The sequence below is a fragment of the Larus michahellis genome, chromosome 15 (assembly GCF_964199755.1).
Source record: "Larus michahellis chromosome 15, bLarMic1.1, whole genome shotgun sequence".
NCBI lineage: Eukaryota > Metazoa > Chordata > Aves > Charadriiformes > Laridae > Larus > Larus michahellis.
In genome coordinates this window covers 10,146,086-10,165,633 of record NC_133910.1, presented here as the reverse complement: position 1 = coordinate 10,165,633, position 19,548 = coordinate 10,146,086, and the positions used below count along the sequence as shown (strand labels likewise).

The window sequence follows — 19,548 nt, the reverse complement described above, 5'->3', positions numbered from 1 at the left end:
GCGGGGGCAGAGGCACCCTCTGTCCGCCGGGGACCCGCCGCTGTCCGCGGAGGCTGCGGGGTCGCGCCGGGTGAGGCACCTACCGCCATCGGCCACTCGTCGCATCGGCCTTTTGTGAGGGGGGAAACCCCTATTTCCGAGGCTGCGGCCGCCGCTGCCGGGCTCCCCCTCCCCACCCGCGGCGGGCCGGGGGGCTGCGGCCCCGCTCCCCGCCGGTCCCCGCCGGCGCCGCGCCCTCCTCCGCGCTCCTGCCCGCCTCCCTCCCCTTCCTCCCGCCGTCCCCTCCCCCCGGCTCCGCATCGCCGCGGCCGGAGCACACGCTGCCGGCGCTCGGCCGAGGATGCTCCGGGGCTTTTGTTCCCCTGCGGCAGGTAGGGGCCGGGGCGGCGGGGCAGGGCTGCGCGCCGCGGGGGCGGCGGCGGGGGCCGGAGCGGCGCGGTCCGGGAGAGGCGGCGAACAAAAGCGTCGTGCAAAATGGAGCCAGGAGAGAAGGGCTGGACGCCCCCATCCTCCCCGCCGCGCATCCCTCCGCCTGGGTGGGTGGATGGGTGGGTGGATGGATGGGTGGATGGATGGCCGGCGGCAGGAATTGCCGGGAGGCTGCCTGGCCCCGGAGCCCGGCCGCGCTGCCCTCCGGCCGCTGCCCGGCGTGGGGAAGGGCCGGGGGGAGCCCGGCGGCGGGGAAGCGCCGTAGCAGGGCGTGGGGAAGGAGGGGTGGTGATGGAGGTGGCAGGGAGCGCGGGGGGAGAGGCGGCTCTGTAAAACACTTTCCCCTTCTCTCCTGTCAGCCTTTGGGAGGACTCTCGTCCTGACTCGGTGAAGGCTCCTTCTCCCTCTTCCCCCAAGCCCTCGTCCCTCCTCGGCGAGGCTGCCCACGCAGGAGGGCTTTAAAATCAGCCCTCTCCCGTGTGTGTGTGTGAAGTTGCTGACATGACTGCTGCTGGGTCCCGGTGCACCAGCAGCGGCAGGGAGCCGGATTTAAAGGGGAATTGTGCTGCAGACAATGCACAGCAGCAGCATCTGGAGCAGCCCTGGGGACTGGAGCTCCGGTTTTGACATTGCTACATACACACAGCACCAGCCGCAATGACAGCAGCTGCTTGGAGTGGCTGCAGGCAGCAGGCAGGAGCATGAAGTAAAGAGATCACTGCAGTGCTCAAGATGAACTCCTCTTTGGTTGGCAACCAGAGTGGCCGGCCCTTCTGCCTCCTGGCCATTAGCTATTTGGAGACCATCAATTTTTGCCTCCTGGAAGTGGTTATTATTGTGTTCCTCATGGTGCTGATTATTTCAGGCAACATTATTGTGATATTTGTCTTTCACTGTGCACCTCTGCTGAACCACCACACCACCAGCTACTTCATCCAGACCATGGCGTATGCTGACCTCCTGGTGGGCGTGAGCTGTCTGGTGCCTTCTTTGTCTCTGCTGCACTACCCTATTGTTTTAAGTGAGTCCTTGGTTTGCCAAATCTTTGGGTATGTGGTATCAGTGCTGAAGAGTGTCTCCATGGCCTCTTTGGCTTGCATTAGTATTGACAGATACATTGCCATCACAAAGCCGCTTACCTACAACACGCTGGTTACCCCATGGAGACTTCGAATCTGCATACTGATCATTTGGCTGTACTCCTGCCTGGTCTTCTTACCCTCTTTTCACTGGGGAAAGCCTGGATATCATGGGGATGTGTTTCAGTGGTGTGCCAATTCCTGGAACACCGATCCCTATTTTACCCTCTTCATTGTGGTGATGCTCTACGCCCCGGCTGCTTTCATCGTCTGCTTCACTTACTTCAACATCTTCCGCATCTGCCAGCAGCACACCAAGGAGATCAACGAGAGGCGAGTGCGCTTCAGCTCTCAGGATGGGGAGGCTGGGGAGGCGCAGCCCTGCCCCGACAAGCGCTATGCCATGGTTCTTTTCCGCATCACCAGTGTCTTCTACATCCTCTGGTTGCCCTACATCATCTATTTTCTGCTGGAGAGCTCCAATGTCTATAGTAACCGCGTTGCATCCTTCTTGACCACTTGGCTTGCCATTAGCAACAGTTTCTGCAACTGTGTCATTTACAGTCTCTCCAACAGTGTCTTTCAGAAGGGGCTTAAGCGTCTCTCGGGGGCTATTTGTGCCTCCTGCGCTAGACAGAGGGTAGCTAAGGACTCCTCTACCTCTAGGAGCAAAAGATCTTCCAATGGATGTCACGTCTAAGACGCCTGTCAGCTGGACTGGGAAGTGCAGGGACAATTCTGTAAATTGCAAAATAAGTTAAATATGATTTTAAGATGTCCAGATTTGCAAAAAGGTTTCTGAGAAATGCTGCTGACATAGAAGAATCAGGAGCACATATCATTGTGATTTCACTTTAAAAAATTATTTCTGTGGAGGAGGCTGTGGAGTTTCACCTCCATATTCATTTTTAAGAATAAAGCTGTATCTTGACACTTACCTCTCCAGCTGGTGTGACTGAATGGAGTGGGTGTCTGAGAGCTTCGGCAAAATGTAGTCTTTCTTACAGCTTTACTAGGTTCTTTCGAGATTCGTGCTTCACATGCAAATGATAGATCTGAAGTGGAAATGTCACAGTATATGGTATATTACAGGGATTTTTTAATATATGCCAAAGTATATTGACACAATGTTCCAGCATCGTAACAGAAGGGGCCAAAAATTTGTTTTTCAGTGCTACCTAGAGAGGACTTCTAGAACAGTAGTGAACATTTCAGTGTGAACCTAAAGTCTTACTGAGCCATGAGTGCAGCGATGTGATCTGAACAGTCATACGCTTAGGAGGACTGATCTGGCTTCCGTGCCCCGTTTCTCTGGTAGGATGCATGTGTGTGATCAGAGTACGGCATCTGCATTTTCCTGTTTGTTGTGAAGTAAGAAGAAAAACTTGGATCAGACCAAATTTAGCAGTTAAATAAAATGTGTTTTGATAAGCTAAGAGAAAATACATGTCGCTTTATGATACCAGAGTTGTGGCAGCCACTCGAGGATGATGCCAACATGTGAAAATTATTCTCAAAACAGTGGAGAAATGCCACGGTTTTGTATGTGGAAATTTTCTCAAGAACAACTTTAAAAATAACATGTCCCTCTTTATTTTTTATTTTTTTTTAATCTAAATTCTTCTGATATTTTACATACTAGAACTTAAGGGGAAAGGAAAGAAAACAATTGTCTTCTAAACAGCTAAGGGAACTATGTTGTAAATTTAACTGTAGTATTTGAGTTATTCATAAGTGCGCAGAGCTAAATGAGAGACATTTTTCTTTAGCCTTTGTGGGATTAAAGATGGTTCGAATATAGCAGGAGCTAAATCTTGTTGGCAAACGCATATCTAACTGGTCAAACAAAGTCAGCGTCTGAGAAACAAAATCTCATTGACCACAGCTTTTTCAGGCCAGCTTAGATGAAATATTTTTGAGTACTGTAATGCTGTTAAGAAGGCAGTATGACCCTCAAATTGATTAGTTTTCCTAAGGAATATCCTTGTCTTTTTGCTGATGCCATATTGGAAAATGAAAGTGAACCAAGTATTCCTGTAATAATGGATTACAGTCTGCATCGTCTTATCCCACCCTGTCCCCGGTACAGGGGTGTCCCCCCGCCACAGCTCTGCTCTGAGAGCAGGTTTTGCCCAGTGGGACCGGCCGTGGGTCGCTGACTTCCTTGTGCTTCCACTGCAGAGAGCCTGGGGAGTTGTGTCAGCACACGTGTATGGCTGGTGTGGGCTTAGTCATAGTGGGAATGGAAAAATATTAGGGAAAAGTAATTTGATTCTTATAGGATTGGGGTAATTATCCTGGCCAAAGGGAAGACTCTGTATTTTTTGTTAAATGGTTTCAGGTCTGCTGCTGTTACAGATCAAAATCATCCTCTTTTTAGTACTCTGCCCCGTCCCTCGTGAGCATACACGCACCCTCCTCTCTGGTCTGCTCTGAGCCCCGACCTCTCGTCTTCCCTGCTTTGCCCTGGAGGATAACAGTTTGTGTCTCTGTCCTGTCGCACGCTGCGATTGCTACAGACCATCCTGCTCGCTGCCCACCCACCCTTACTCCAGCACAGTCTTGTGAGGAAACAGGGAAGAGAGAGGAGCAGGATGAAGCACTCCTAGCATGTACTTGTCAGCACTTCTTGCTGATAGATGCGAGTTCCCCTTACGGGTATGAGTGTACCTGTTCTGGGGAGGGGGGGGCAGAAACCTGCTATTGCTGCCTGGTTTTGCTTTGAGCAGCCTGTTACAAAGCGCATTTAAGTCATATCTTGGTCTGCTTTCAATGTATTTCATCCATAGTCCAAAGCTCTCAAGATAATCCTCCTCTTTAGTTCACCTGAAATTTTAAGAACAAAGGTTGTCTAAACCCTGCTGCCTTCACGACGGCATTTCTTGTTGTCTTTTGCAATGAGAGGGTGTCTGGAGTGGGCACTTACGCGGTGATCCTTCCACAGCCATGGCAGCGGAGATTTGTTCTGCAGATTCTTGCAGTCTGAATTTTGGGTAGACACAGACAGCCGTGGGGGGAGCAGGTGTAAGGGTGTAGTGAGTCATTTATAAATGGTATAATAAGCTCACAGCACATCAGCTGGCTAATTGTTCTCAAGTGGTTTGTAGGTATTATGGCAAAGGTGGGCTTTGGGGAACAATTTAAGGGCTTTAGTGACTAATATCAAAGCGTGTGTGTGTGGTATTTTTGGAACAGCCTCTCAGGTAAACTCCCAATAGCTTTTCTCTGACTCCTCACCTTATCTAACATTTCCAAGTCTTTAAAATGATGCAGTCTATCATTGAAATAGCATTTGATTAAATTTAGTAGAAGAAAATAATCTGCTAGGGCCTAAAACCCTAAAAATGGCAGTTTCAGGTTTAAGTGGAAGCTGGAGAACAAAGATCATTGCTTTTTTTTTTGTTTGGTTGTTTTTTGTTTGTGGGTTTTTTTTTTTCCTTCCATGTCTTGACTAGAGGGTTTACCTAGGAGCCTGGCATGCTAGTTTCTGAGAATATGGAAAGATTCAGCTGTAACACTGCTAACAGCCAGGCTCGTGTTCAGTGGCCTTACTCATCTCAAAGTCGTCTTCAGCTCCGGTGATTCCTGTGAGAGGTGAAAATCAGAACCTGGAAGTCTCCAGGAGATGAGGATGGAGAGGAGCTGCAGCCGATTGATGCGTTCAAGTTTCATCCGGTGTTTTTACAGACACTTTTAAACGTTGCCTCAGTAGATGAGTTGTAGTGTAAAATATTTCTGGTTTTGTCTGTGTTAACTTATTGATTTTTTAAAAAAATTAAGTTACTTTGTTTTTCTCTTAAGTAATTTAATGTTGATCTAGGTTTGTATGTGATTAGATCTTTTAAATATTCATAACATTTGAGTCTGTTGTCTTCAGTGAAATTGCATGGGGGTGAGTCTTGTTCACTGTGCCAACTGTGGAAGAAATAATTGTGAAATATATTACCTTGTTTGCTCAGCAGTCCATTTAACATCCTTTGGCATACAGTTAACATGGGGCACCAGTAGCCCTCTTCATCACAGTCTGTGCTATGAATTGTTAGGCAGCAAACTTTCCAGTTGGATCACTTTCGTCATTGTACGTACAAAACTAATCTTTTTTTTGGCTTTATTTGTATCTGAGTCTTCCCGGTGCTTTAGAAATTGGTATCAAGAGCATTGCACAGATGAATGCCACACCAAGTAGCATACAGAAATCAAATTACATCTTCCTAAAAATTGTATTGTGGTATGATTAAGTGAGCTAATTTTGAAGTTCCATCTCAGACTATAATTTTTTTTTTTTTTTTTATTAGGGTTATCTGCTTCACTTTCAAATTAAGCTGCTGGAAGGTTCAATTTGCAGGATGCAATTCAGTGGCATTTTTTTAGTACTGTGGGAAGGATTTCTATACGCGCAACTTCTCAGAAAGTGGTAATTTGCTTCATCTAGAACTCTTGATTTTTATTTTTTTTTAAGTTTACTGGAAGTTCGTTGTGACTATGTTGTCATTTTTCAAATAGGTTGGCAGAAAATCTGTGAAATGCTATTTTTTCAAAATCTCTAATCAAGTGACAGCATTTCTTAATTCAACGGCTATCTTTTGTGTGAAACAAAAGTTTTGCTGTTAGGTTGTGGGGTTTTTTTTAACTAAATGTTACTAGTTTTTACAGTCTTTATTTGCTATTAGGGATTTTGTACTTGTTTTTAAGCTTCTTATCGCTCAGAAATTTGTTTCCACTGGTTGGAATTTGGACATGGCTCAGTGTCAGGGTGCCACGGGGCAATCGTGAATATTTGTCACAAATCTTTGACAAGAAGAAAGTGGTGCAAAGTACCAGGGCGCAGAGAATCTCGAGTAGCAGGAGGTTGTTTGAAGACATTTCCTTACAGCAGAGACTTGAATGAGAGTTTCCAAATTTCAGTCTCGCTCTGCGTCTCTATGGCATTGTCCCATTCCTGCTCATAGGAAGGTTTTACCTGTAAGAAGTGCTAAATTGCAGCAGTTTCTGTTCTGCAAAAGACACTTCCAAGGCATATATGTGATGTGAGATGGAAACATTCAGTACGCAAAGTTAATAAGCAGCTTTTTCGGTGTTTATTGTGGTGTTTCCAACCGCTGTGATGGTAACAGATGTACTGAGCCTTATGAGTCAGGAAGTCTGAAATGTTCTGGTGTTACCTCATGCCACATCAGGGTTGGAAGGTGACAGAACTTCTAATTCAGGTCGGTGCTTTAAAAACCGTATTTCTTAGGACCTAATATCTGAGCATAGGAGTCTACCTTGAGACATTACAAACAAAAGGCCCATTTAAAATTCTTCCAATTACTTGATTCATCTACGGTAGGTAATTTTAATTTAATAAGAGGAGGTAGAGGTTTTGGAGGGCCTCTGTTGTTTTTTGAACTGAGATGTGTTTGGTTCTGTGTACTCGAAGCACCTGATGAAACATTTGCCTGACCTGGTCCTTATTTGTTGTTTACTTTAGAAATCTTTTTCTTCCCTGCTATGACTTTGCAGAATACGACAACACATTCTTTCCGTGGTGTCACTGAAGATAAAGTTGAATTTTACCTCACTGCCACCACTATCTGCAGTTGGCAAAGCACGTGGTTGTACAGAGGTACTGCTTTGAAAGGCATTTTCTGCAGATAAGCACAGGCAGACAATTTAATACTAAAATTATGTGTGTAAAATGTTTTTGGAAGAGGAGAGCTCTTCAAAATTAACATTCAGTCTGTGTAAAACCAGATGCAGTTGTATTTAGAGAAGGAAACTGAAAGTTGTGGCAAATGGAAACAAACGAAGGAAACCTGCTGGACAGCTGTGCCTGCGCTGATGGTAGGATGTAAATTGCAGTTCTGTCAAAACAATGGAGTATTTAATTTGGGTCATATCCTTTACAGTACATTTTTTTAAAAGATGGAGTTTAACTTTCTTGCTCCTACTTCGCTGTGCTCCAGAGGCAGCTCGTCGGAGCCGCGGGGCTCCGCAGCGAAGGGATTCCCTCCAGACCTGGAGTGGCCATCCAGCCCCTCCCTTTCAGTTCAGGTAAAATGGGATCATTCCAATCTGTAGTTCGATATCTGGGGTGTTCTAGCAGTAGGGAAATAACCTGATGTGATATAATTTTAGTCAGCTTTTCAGGTTTTTTTCTATGACACAAGGTTTTCTAGACAGGTGAAATGTTTCACTTATGCAGGCGGCTTGGCTGGTGGTTCTGCTTGGTATTGACTTCTGTCACCTTCCCATTTTTATTCCCGTTGCAGAGTTTAAAACAAGCCATAGTCTGTGTCTGCTCTACATGCATTTAGTCGTGGTTGCCAATGGAAGTGTTTGCAGATTTCACCCATATCGTATTTGCATCTCTTGAGCTTTAGCACTTAATGAAAATGTTAACGTAAGTTATGTTCCTGTATCCTGATCCAGGTTGGCTGTTCACAGCCTCTGCAGCAACCTGTCCAGCCAAAACTGATTCTCTAGCTAGGGATTTTGTGGTTACTTCAATTGAGAAACAGGAGTTGTCAAAGTCATCTTGGATTTGTCCGGAAGACGCTGGGGAGCGAGGCGGGCGCTGGGCGGATCAGAGGAGGCGCAGGCTCTGTCCCGGGCAGGGACTGGGAGGCCACGGCGGGGCTGTTACCTGGGCACGGGGTGGTGATAACTTGTCTTTATTTGCCAAGAAGTTTTTAGAAATGCTGAGTGGGTGCACATTGCATTAGGTTATATTTAGAATGTGGGTTGAGAGAGACAAACATGTTTTGAAGTTCGCAATGGGTGCGTGTGCGGAGCGGTGCTGCACCCGGGCAGCCCCGGGTGGCTGGAGCGGGGACATGGGTCCCAACTTCTTCTTCCAACTTCCTTCTTTTTATCGATTTGTAAAATGAGGATAGCAATTTTGTAATTCAAAGCTTTGGCTTCTCTCTGGTGATCATTACTGGAGATCCTTGAATTAAAAAGTTAAATAAATCCAAGTAACTCCTTGTAAAGATGAACTCCAGTCTTGCTGTGCATACGCCAGTCATTCCTAAATGTCAGAAAGATCACGTGATCCAAGCAATCAAATGCTTAATAAACCAAGTCATTACTTTTATGGTAAATTGAAAAAAGTTCTTCTGGGATTTCAACTGTAAATGAATCCTTGAAAATCAATAATTAGATTAGTAAAGGATGACGTTTTAATATGCTGGCAGGAATATAGAGGGATTTGTCAGGGGAAGCAAAAAACAGACTTTGCACTAAAGTGGCTTAGGTATATTTATAGTGCTAGTGATTTTGTGTGTGTGTGTGTGAAATCTTTGGACTATTTTAATATAATGTAAGGCTTTGAGCTTTAGCTAAACTCAAGTTGCTCGTTTTATGAAGTTACATTAGTACCACACTGTGAAGTATTTTTAAATATTAGCATTACTGAGTATTAAAAGTATTTCATAAAAACATTTTTTAAAACATTTTCTGTAGATACTGTCAAAAGAATTGATGTTTAGTGTACAAAGAAATAAAACCCTGAGGGCTGTAAGGTACCCGTGTGTTTCTGATCACCTCGGTTTTTGAGGGGTTAGGTATTTCTTGAGGTTAAATTGTTGTCATTAAAACCTACTAAAAATAATGGTGCAGTTAATCCTTTCAGCTCAGAGGAAGCAGCATTACCTCCAGCCACCCTTTTCAGCTGTCTGAAAGGATTTGCAATCGCATATATTGTCTTCACAGACTTATGTCTTCAGAAATGCTGTACAGCACAGTGTTTTGCAAGTTCCTATGCTGATAAATTTCTCTCCATGTGTAACCTTTGAAATCTAGTTTCTGTTGTAGCATTCTAGTTACGTTCTAGCATGTAAACACTAGATTCAATTTTGTATTCCTCTAATGAATGCAACAGGATGGAAACGAGTTTGCAATTGCTAATGATGAGCTTTTTTACTGTTCTTAATACTCGTGGGTATGTCGTTTCTTCAGGGATTTCAGAATTGTATTAGTACCTTTTTTAATTGTTTGGGGTTTTTCTTTTCCCACATGCTGTTTACAATTAAACTGCAAGCATGGGAGGCTACGCGTGCATGTGCTTTTAGGTTGCTTTGCTGAAGGAAACGGAGTGGAGCGATCTCACTGGAAAGGATGCTCGTTTTCCCTTGCGTCCCACCTGTTTCCTTGCGCCTCCACAGTAACAGGGACAGCAGAAGCCACTGGTGGGATTATTTCAGTGTGTTCTGTGGAGATTTAGCATTTGTCAGAGGGTCGCTACGAGGAGTTTTGTGTGGGAGACAGTCCAGCTCCTTACATGAGTAGTGATACAACTGGTAGTTTTTTCCCATGTCAATGTAAAGGCCAAGAATAGACAAAATCAGAGGTAAGAATGTGGATGTGTGTGTTTGTAAGAACTTTGGGCACCATTTAATGCTGGAAATTGTTTCATATTAAGAGATGAGAAAGAGGTGTGAGTGTGAAACCCCCTGCTGTGAAGAACTGCGGGAAAATAATCCACCAAAGCGGATTAGCAAAGCAAAGAGGTGAATTACAGCCGATCCCACCCTTAAGGCTGCGTAATGCTGGGTTTGGTTCTGAGGCAGCGGGGGGGACCAGGGCGTCAGTCCGGCTCCACGGTGCTTCTCCGCTCTGCGAGGGTGGGGGATGCTGACGGTGGGGATTCGATATGCCAGGCAGCTGAGGGAGAGTTATTGTTGTGGCTCCAGAATTACCTATTTCGTGCCAACTCAGAATTGTTAAAATACAGGGGAGAGGGGTACTTCCACCCTGTCATTTTAAGAGACATTTCTGTAGCTGATTTTCCAACTAACACTAATAATAAGAAAAACTACAGTTGAGCCAAAAATGACAAATGTTACTGATTTAAAATAATACTTGCATATTTTTAAATATTAAATGGAACTAGATAAATCGGAAGCATGTAAATATCTGATTCTAAATCTTTGCATAATTATTTCCAAGAGGTGATTTTGCTATGAGTTATTAAAACTCAAAGAAATGTATTATTCCCTTTGAGATGATCTGTACCCCAGCTGTGTTGTACATCTCTTGGCTTGTTTCCTTTTTGCTGTAGATGTACATACATATATACGTATGTGTACTGTGTGACTGTACAATTACTGCCATGTTAAAGTAGTTGTTTTAAAATACATATATGTATGTATTTTACATATATATTTGTGTAAGTGTATATATGTATTTCAAACAAGCAATTGTCACAGCAGTAATTGCACAGTCACACAGTTTAGGGCTTTGTAAAATATGTAATTTTAAGAATGTCAATGTGGTTCTTAGCGAATTTTATAAACACTTTTCTGAATCTGTTATCAGCACTTCCCATCCTAAGAGAAACTGCACATTTTTCAGCGATTGTTCCACTGGTTACATTTTTTGTCTGCCATTTGTTCTGGATTGATGTAATCTTGATACTACTAAAATTTCAAGGGCTGTTGACGCATTTCACATAGCCTAGGATTGCCTGTTCTCCAAATATATGGATCATGCATCGACAGTACTAAGTAGCCTTACTGTTTTGCCTAAAAGCCTAGCTAATTTATTTAATATTCTCTCTTTAAAGAGAGGTCTCTGGAAGGGGTTGCGTATTTTAGGATGCTCCTTCTCTTTAAAGGGAAACTGAGAATTGAATAGCAGTACTTGTTGATCAGTGATATTATTGTAGCCAAAGGATGCATGGGTGGTTTAATAGGAAGTTTTTGCTTCAAGTTTCTTGATGAAATGTAGTGTTCTACAGAGCCGTGTGAAGAGTGTAGTTTTTTATTCTGAAATGCACTTGTACACTTTATTTGAAAGGTCTGAATGGATCATAAATACATTTAAGAAATAAATGATACGTCACATGTTTTCACGTCTTGTCTCGGATGACTTTTATGTAACTGTGCTGCTAAAGGTGTGTTCGTTTGCGAGCGGGTGGGGCTTTTTCCTCTTACCTTGGTTGCTCTAAATAGTCTGGCTTGTACCTAATCGCCAAGAGCAGGAAAACCTTCCAGCATGCGTTTTGTGTTTATGCTTTATCTGTACATGATGTAGGGCACTGTAGGCAAACTCCTCTCTCTAATTTTCCTGTGGGAAACTTGAGCCCTAAAAGGAAACGAACACAGCAAAAGGGCTGGATATCACAAGGGATTCACTTTTATTTTTAGAATTGCACTATATTGCCATATTTGGACTGAAAGTATGCTGTATCAATGCACTATTGTATCAAATTGCAGCTGTCTAACCCTTCTGAATTTGTCTGAATTATTCAGCTTTTTTTCCACAAATACTATTTATTTGTGGATGTTCTTGGTAAGTGCTAACGCCGGGTAACACATCCTGCGGGCAGCGTTTCTTGTGAGAAGCTCACAAGTACCTTGCTTTGAAAGTGGGTTTTGTGGTATTTCCTTAAGGTCTTGGTAAGAAGCATTACACCTGTTACTTTCTCACAGTGGCTGGGTCAAAGGCAAATGCAGGAAATGCATTCCGTGTAAAAGTGAGTATAAATATTGCTTATTAAAAGCATTAATTGTGAATGCCATCCATCTGCAAAATAGACCTGGTGACACGGTATCCTACTAACACTGAAAATAGCTTTTTTAATATTTTAGGATGTACTTGAAATGTACAGATCTGCCCAAAAAAACCTATCCCCGTCGTGTAATATTACTGAAGATTTCAGAGAGTTTTGGCTTTTTCCGCTTGCCGCGACTGCTGAAAGCCGTCAGCTGGCTTGTTGCTCTCTTGACTGGTTTGTCCATGTCACAGAGCTGCCCGGCAGCAACACGCCACGCGCTGATCCGATGCTGGGCAAAGCAGGTAAAATTCCACTGAAGGACTGAGTCTCTGGACCCTTCTCACAGTCACCTCTGACCGTGTGACAAAATCCTTCCAAAGTCAGTGGGACCTTCCTAAGAAATAATTGCAATGTGCAGATCGATGCTGTATTGGCAAGAGTGAGAATGAAGCAGAGTTTGGGTTTAGCGGTGGGTGTGTTGGGTACCTCACCCCAGTGAGCAAAATTGCATAGTTTGGAGCATTTTGGGGGCAGGGTCAGAGAGGAATCTGAAGTTTGGACCTCATCATTTTTCCATTTTTATGCTGTTTTTGAAGTCAACCTGTGTCTGGGTAAAGGCTTTATGTTTTATGCCCGTCAGATTTCTCCAGTAGCCTGGTGCGACTGGAGTCAGTCTTTGGGTGGCAAACCATTTCCAGCAGGCAACTTCCTCTGCTTCTCTGGAAATTTCTTATTTCAGTCTTTTTTCATCACAGATCTTTTCCCTTCCCTTTGTCCCTTGTCTTTGCAGCTGTTTCTTCATCCTCTTGGCTTTACGTAGGGGATTAGGAGGAATAAACCTGGGCTGCTGAAAACTGCAAGTAGATCAGCCCCGTGAAGAGGTACCAGGAACTCCATCTCTTACGTGTCTTTTAATTGTGGCTTAAGCTACGGAAAAAGCTTCTAAAGTAACACGGTCCATCTGAAGATGCTGATCGAGGTTGTAACTGCATGATATGGTTTGCGGATCCTGGGATGGTCCCCAAAGATCACGAAAACACAAGGAAAATGTCTTTTAAGTGTGTCCATTTTAGCAGGTGGGAACCAATATGCTTTTATAGACAGGCTGATAAAATAGATGAGCTTTTATCTGCTGGACTGTGTCCTGGTTTCCGTAATTACTCACATAGTTTCTTTTTAAATCAATTCGAGAGGAAGGTTTCAGTATAACTCCTGTAATATTTTAAAGTGCATAAAAGGGGGAGGAAGGGTACGTTCTTACTCTTGAGTGTCTACGTTTTCCTGCTTTCCTCTGGAGCAGTGAACTAACTGTTGTGAGAATTTTAATCTTCACTACACTTTCCTCAGTTCTCATGGCTGTTTTCCATTCTGTTTTCTTTATTACTTTCTTTTTCTTCCTGTCATTCTTAGCTTTCTATTTTTCAATCCCAGTTTGTGAAGGGTGTGGGTTCAGAAGGGTTTCCTTCAGTTCCCAGTCCCCTGAAAGCATGAGAAATTGCCCATTGAGCCAATTCTCACAGCAAGGTATAAAAATAGGAGTAAAGAAAAGGTTACACAATGCTTGGATTGCAGCAGTTTGTACTAATGGGGAGATTTCAAAGCCATGGTTTGAAAAACATTTTTTAAACCTTATCATTTCCGTTAATTTTTCTCTCCCCAAGCTGTGTTTCAGCTGCAGGAACTAGCGTTACAGATTACTTGAAGAATTGTACTGAAACATAGGAGTCAAGTGCTGAACAAGTCACGCAAAGCCAGAGACCACTAATTAGTTCTCTTGAGCTATAATGAGTTATTTGTTTGAGAAGACTGTCCTAAGAGTTTCCAACCAGATGCTTTGCTCTCTGCTATTAAATAAGTGGATTAAAAGGCAAGTGTGTTTAAGATTATTTTGCCATTGCAGCAGAGCACAGGTAACACTCAGGAAATCCACTTGTTTGGTGGCACAAATTGCCATTAGCAATTGCCAAGAGCAAGTCGCTGTGCTCTTGCAAAGCACAGTACTTGACTGTAGTTCAGTCTTGCAAACTTGTAAGAAACTCAAAGTTATCACTAAGACTGTATGCACGTGCTTTAAAGTTTTCTGAGTTTCACATGCTCTAAAGTTGTCTGAGCATTGTCTTTCTCTACTTGCAAAACTAGCTGAAGGTAACAGCCAGCCAGTATCCTACTTGTCTCTGTTGACCTAAATGGCTTACAGTTATAGGAGATTTATTTAGCATTGGATTTTGTTTCTGATTTCCCTACAATGAGACAGACCTCTTTGGCATGTTAATTATGATCAAATTGAAATGCTGAACAGTACTTTTGATATATTTTCCAAAACAATCCAATAACTTGAGTCTAGCGGCAGAGTAATGCTTTCCTAATGAAATGTCTGTATTAAGCCACAGAGAAGAGTATTAACCTTGGATTAAAGTCAGAAGAGAAAAATCAACCACAGTGTGGTAATTTTATTCTTGTTTGCAAAATAGTTTTGTGGCGAAAAAGATCAACTAAAAGCCATATTTAATGATCTTCACACTGATCGTGGACTTTTTTACTATCTGTTTTACTGCTTTTTTCCATTTGTCTAACAGAAACATGGGTTATTTGGATGTAGTAAAACTTTTTTAAAAATAAAACATATCTTCTGTTTTGCTTCCTCAGAGCATCTTGTATGTTTGCAGTGTTAACGTGGGCGCTGCTACATGGTAATCTCACTTCTGAAGAAGAATGGCCTTTTTATTTGTGTTCAGGCACTGCCAGGGAAGCACCGAGCAAGGGACCATTTGATGCTTTCACCAGCAGTCATTGATTAATGATAATTGTGGCGTCTTTTCAGATGATTCCCACTACCAAGGAGGTCTTGCTCTCATTAACTGCCCAGAAAAGTCATCTTTTAAGTAGTGAAAAGAGGGACCAATTGTAGGCGAAAAGAAATACCTGCAGACAAACTGAGGGCTTTTGTTTCTGTTTTATTTCAGCAATTTGTGTAATAGCAATGGTCATAGTAATCAGGTAGATAACATCTGGGTCATGACTGCCTCAAAAAGTGCAAGACATTATGGTGAAACACATCCATACAAAATCTGAAATGTGATTAATCAGAAATCACAAAATATGGCATAAAATGGGTAAAAATCGTTCTGAAATTGTAGAGGTCAATTTAGATGTTTTTAATTCAATATGGAGAGCAAAATTTCAGATTCAAAGGACAGACTGAAATTGCTTATCGTATGCTGGGTAAATTGTTTTAAAGACAGCTTGCACAGGTGATTTCCGTTGTATGCTCATCATAGAATAACTTAGATTGGGAGGGACTTCTGGAGGTCATCTTGTCCAGCTCAAAGCAGGTCTTAGCAGATGAGGTTGCTCACAGCCCTGGTGAATTGAGTCTTGACGCCTGTGGTGATGGAGACTTCATGGCTCTTTCAGCAGCCCTTTGCCTTCCATGTGGAAGAAGCCGCTTAATCTTCCAATTTGCATAAATGCTCCTTGTAAAGTAAAGGTTTTGGGAACTGCGTCAAATCATTTGACAGCTATTTTCTGTGTGCCCAGTTAGTAATTTTTTCATTTGTGTCACTGGTGTGTGTTTTTAAAATACATATTTCTTACTGTTGTTTTCTGTATTAAAGGAGGATGTATGATGGGTATGAACTATTTCCATTGGCTTCCTAAATAAGCACATTAGTTCATTTGCTAATGGGGGAAGGCAGTTTTTTCTGTTTTCAAAGCATACTTTTCTTTGCAGTGCTCTGAGCTCTGGCTTAAATGACTACACTAGAAATAGTTTCAGACTGAAGCGAATGAAGTGGATCAGAACGTCTCCCTCGGTCGCATGTCTAATATTGGCACAGACCCGAGAAGACCTCAGTGTGGGAATGGCACCTCCTTATTTTCCCATTTGGAACATGAAACTGTTGTAGAGGGCAAATTAGGTTAAGCTGGACATTGTTCACAAATGCTTATGGTTTCTGATGATGTGCCTGACACAAACCTCTTCCTTCCATGGTCTGGAAACCTTTTTTCCAGGTATTTCTCCAAGGTAGGACTAGGATTCCTTCTAAGCCATCCCGGCAATACTGACAATTCCTGATAGGGTGGGCTATTTGAGGCCAGTCTTGCCAACTAATTTCATGGAGATTGTTTGGTGTTTCAATCATCAGAGAACAGTTAGGAGGAAAAGGCCCTAAGTTTCCCTTTTACTGTTCACTGTATTTAATTGTTATGCTTGGTCAAAGACCTTTCATCTCTACCAGGAATTTTCACTGCCTTTTGTTTAGGACTCGCCCTTGATGCAGACTACTTTGGTGTTTCTTCCAATTGGTCTTTTCAGTCCATTGTTCACGTTTACTGGTTTTCTGATTTAAACAAACCAGTTTACTGGTTTGCTATTCACTATTGTTCAACTTTCCAAGTGTCTGAGGCATCTAAAACTGATTGCATCAGAGCAATGTGGAGAACAAAGTTCCATCTTCCTCATGCTGAAATGCCCAGCTCAGACAGACAACGGTCCCCGCAGTATATTATGTTTTGCTATACGATGCTGTCTGTCTTTTGCTTGTACTCAGTTTCCTACTTTTCTGTTGTCTAATTCTGTGGAGGGGATGGAGAGAGGTTTCTCTGGCTGAAACTCGGGGACGGCATTTTGACAGCAGCTGCTTACAATTGACTGTTCCTCTCTGCAGTTTTGAGATAAAATAAATGTGATGGGGCAGCGTTCGCGTTCAGCAGGCTCCAAGGGAAAGCTGCTGTCTGCATTGCAATGTCCTGGAACACTTGTGTGTGGTTTTTCTGCTACTCACTGACCATTCCCAGATGTGCTTAGGTAACCAAATCTATCAAGATTGTGATCTGGAGCTGCCATCCTGCAGGCAGCCTGTTCTGGTTTAGTAGACTGTGTTGTGTTAAATTTAGAAAAGTGCACAGAACACAATGCCAATCTCCTAACTCTCAGTCCTAGCATATTGTAATTTATATTCTTTTGATGTGTTTTAATTTACTTTTTTTTTTTCTAATAGGAGTCTCCGCAAGACAGTGCTATCACCCGAGACATCAATCGAACGTTCCCTGCTCATGATTATTTTAAAGATACCGGGGGAGATGGCCAGGACTCCTTGTACAAAATATGCAAGGTATTCTTTAAATTCTTCTTGAGTTGTTTTGGTAACTTGTATTTAACGTCATTAACAGATGTAACTGTTACTTAAGAAGAGTAAGTATGTGTTATCCTTAACCATGTCATAGAGACAGACTCTGGCACTAGACTCAGTCCAGTGCTTCACTGTAGATGTTTAGGTGGTGCTAGTGCCATTCAGATTGGTGACCTAAGGTAAGCCCTTCTGCATTCCTCAACACTAAGATTTTTGGTACAGACTTCATGTGATTCCAGGCACGTCAGCCTGGATCAAGCTGGACAAATTGCATGCCGTGATGGAGACGAGGGCTGATTCCATACTGACCAAGAGCAGCTCACCTTTGTCTGCGGCATGCTCCCTAGGTGTCAATGTTGTCAAAGTTGTACTGGCAAAATTAGGGACACATGCAGGAAATCATGCCGATGCTGCCCCTTGAAAAAGAAATGTTCTGATGTTGGGTGTGTCCTTTATGTGTAACATATGTCACAAGCTGTTGTTGTCATACATAGTTGTCTTTAAAACTGGGGATGATAACTATGTACCTCCCATAAATGTTATAAAGCCATAGGCAAGAAATTAGCAAAAATGGGCAACTTGTTGTATTCAGTTATCTCAACTGGAACGTTTTAAGCTTCCAGCACTCTTTCTTTCATGTTCCTTGTGTTTCTCCCTATTCCAGATGTCCCTGCAGCACCTATTTAGAGGTAAAAGCACTTATCCAAGTCGTTTAATAGGCTGCAGCGGTCTTGGTGAATCACTGCAACCAGCTACTGCCTCTATGTGTCACAGTTTGATTTTCATACAGGTTACCCCTTCTTTATGGAGTGATGTTCAATGCAATGCTTTGTTTTCCTTATCTTTGTAGCTCGAGACAGATACACTGTAAAGTCTTGATTCTTTTTCTAGGCCTACTCTGTCTATGATGAAGAGATTGGCTACTGTCAAGGCCAATCATTTCTTGCTGCTGTGCTGCTTCTGCATGTAAGTGGTGGGGTTTTTCCCCCGTTTGCTTTAAGATTAAGTATTGCTCCACTTGCCTAGAACAAACGGTAACTCCTGAACTAGTAGAGTTGCTGGCCACGTTATTGGCTAATATGTCGGTCAATAATGTGATTTTAGACAGAGAAGAGTACATTGTTTAAAACTTACTGGGGTGTTCATAAGGACTCTTGTCTACAGTCAGCATTCGTTTCACTGTGTTTCTGTTTCAGGACCCCTTCCATTTGAAACTCTGCAGGGTTGTGCTCATGAGCACTAGTAGGCATGGAATTTGTGTATAAGACGACACTGTAAATGCTTCTGTTAAAGGGTTTCAAGGTCAGATTTAAGCTTTTTAGAAGATGTTTTATATTGGAGTCAGTCAGAAATATGGATGGGAATTACCATATCTCTTGTCTACACCAGAGTGTATTTCTGACGTTGACGGGATGTCAGTTTATTAGGTCTCAGTGCTTTGAACAATGTGCTGCCTACGTGGGCTATTGTATTGTAGGCCTTTGTACTTCTTGGTTTGAGCAGTTAGTGAAGGATACAATCCCATTTAATTTTTTTTTAAAAGATACTGAATTATGCTTTTTTAAACTTAATTGTTGTTCGTTGAAGTGATCTCAGAGTAATATCCTTTAATTGCTTGTGTGTTCAGAAGCCAGAGAGATTTATGGTTACTGTATATCAGAAGCAAACATTTTAGATTTGCACATGCTTGGGAAATATGAGAGGATTAGAAATCTGTACAAATTATTTATAGCCTGTTCTTTTTTAAAGTAACGTCTGCTTTTTATCAGTGTTTCTATTGCGAGCATGGGTAGTTGAAACTGAAAAGAGTTCCTAAGCCCAGTAGTGTTTTGAGATTTCTTGTCCCCAGCTGCTTTTTAGTGATTGCGGCTACCAGAGAGAACCAAGTATAAAGCCTTCTGTGCGCTTTTCGGGGAAGAGGAAGCCTGGTCTTCAGTGGAGGATTTTCCATAATGTTGTAAAGTCAGTGGAGGATATAGAAGAGATTGTAAACTCTGTTCTTTTGAAACAAAAGCTAAATGATTAACGATAACAACCTTTTAATTCTTTGTAATGTAATCTAAAATATTTACTTGATAAGCAATTAATTCTTTATTACTACAGTGAATCAGATCAAGAACAGTGATACTTTCTGATAGGAGAACTGGACACCTCTGCTGAAACATACATGCTTTCTTTTAGCTTTTTCATTGTCATATGCCCAATTTTTAATATCCATTGCATTAGAGAGACTCTGTCAAGAATGAACCATGCGTTATTCTAGAGTGCCTTCTTTAACAATAGCTATTGCTTCTGTGAATAATGTATGCGTTTAAAAAGGCTAAATTTCAAATAAATTTCTTTTTATTTGATTCTCTTTGAAGTCAGCCTTTGGAGCGTGGCTGCTAGGGAAAATAAATATTAAAAAGAAATGTTGCAGAAAAGGAAATTA

General features: G+C 42.5%; 2 protein-coding genes across 3 annotated transcripts in view; both read left to right on the top strand.

Moving 5' to 3' along the window:
* RABGAP1 (RAB GTPase activating protein 1) overlaps nucleotides 1-19,548 on the top strand; it is a 76,143-nt gene that overhangs the window by 37,778 nt on the left and 18,817 nt on the right. For both annotated transcript variants that reach the window (XM_074608950.1, XM_074608949.1), the window contains exons 14-15: nucleotides 16,986-17,099; nucleotides 18,009-18,083. In XM_074608950.1, the coding sequence (XP_074465051.1) occupies nucleotides 16,986-17,099; nucleotides 18,009-18,083 (189 nt within the window). The remainder of the gene's footprint in view (nucleotides 1-16,985; nucleotides 17,100-18,008; nucleotides 18,084-19,548) is intronic.
* GPR21 (G protein-coupled receptor 21) lies at nucleotides 304-11,334 on the top strand. Its single transcript, XM_074609002.1, has 2 exons — nucleotides 304-371; nucleotides 789-11,334. The coding sequence occupies exon 2, from the start codon at nucleotides 1,162-1,164 to the stop codon at nucleotides 2,206-2,208; it is 1,047 nt and encodes a 348-aa protein (XP_074465103.1). The 5' UTR covers nucleotides 304-371; nucleotides 789-1,161; the 3' UTR covers nucleotides 2,209-11,334.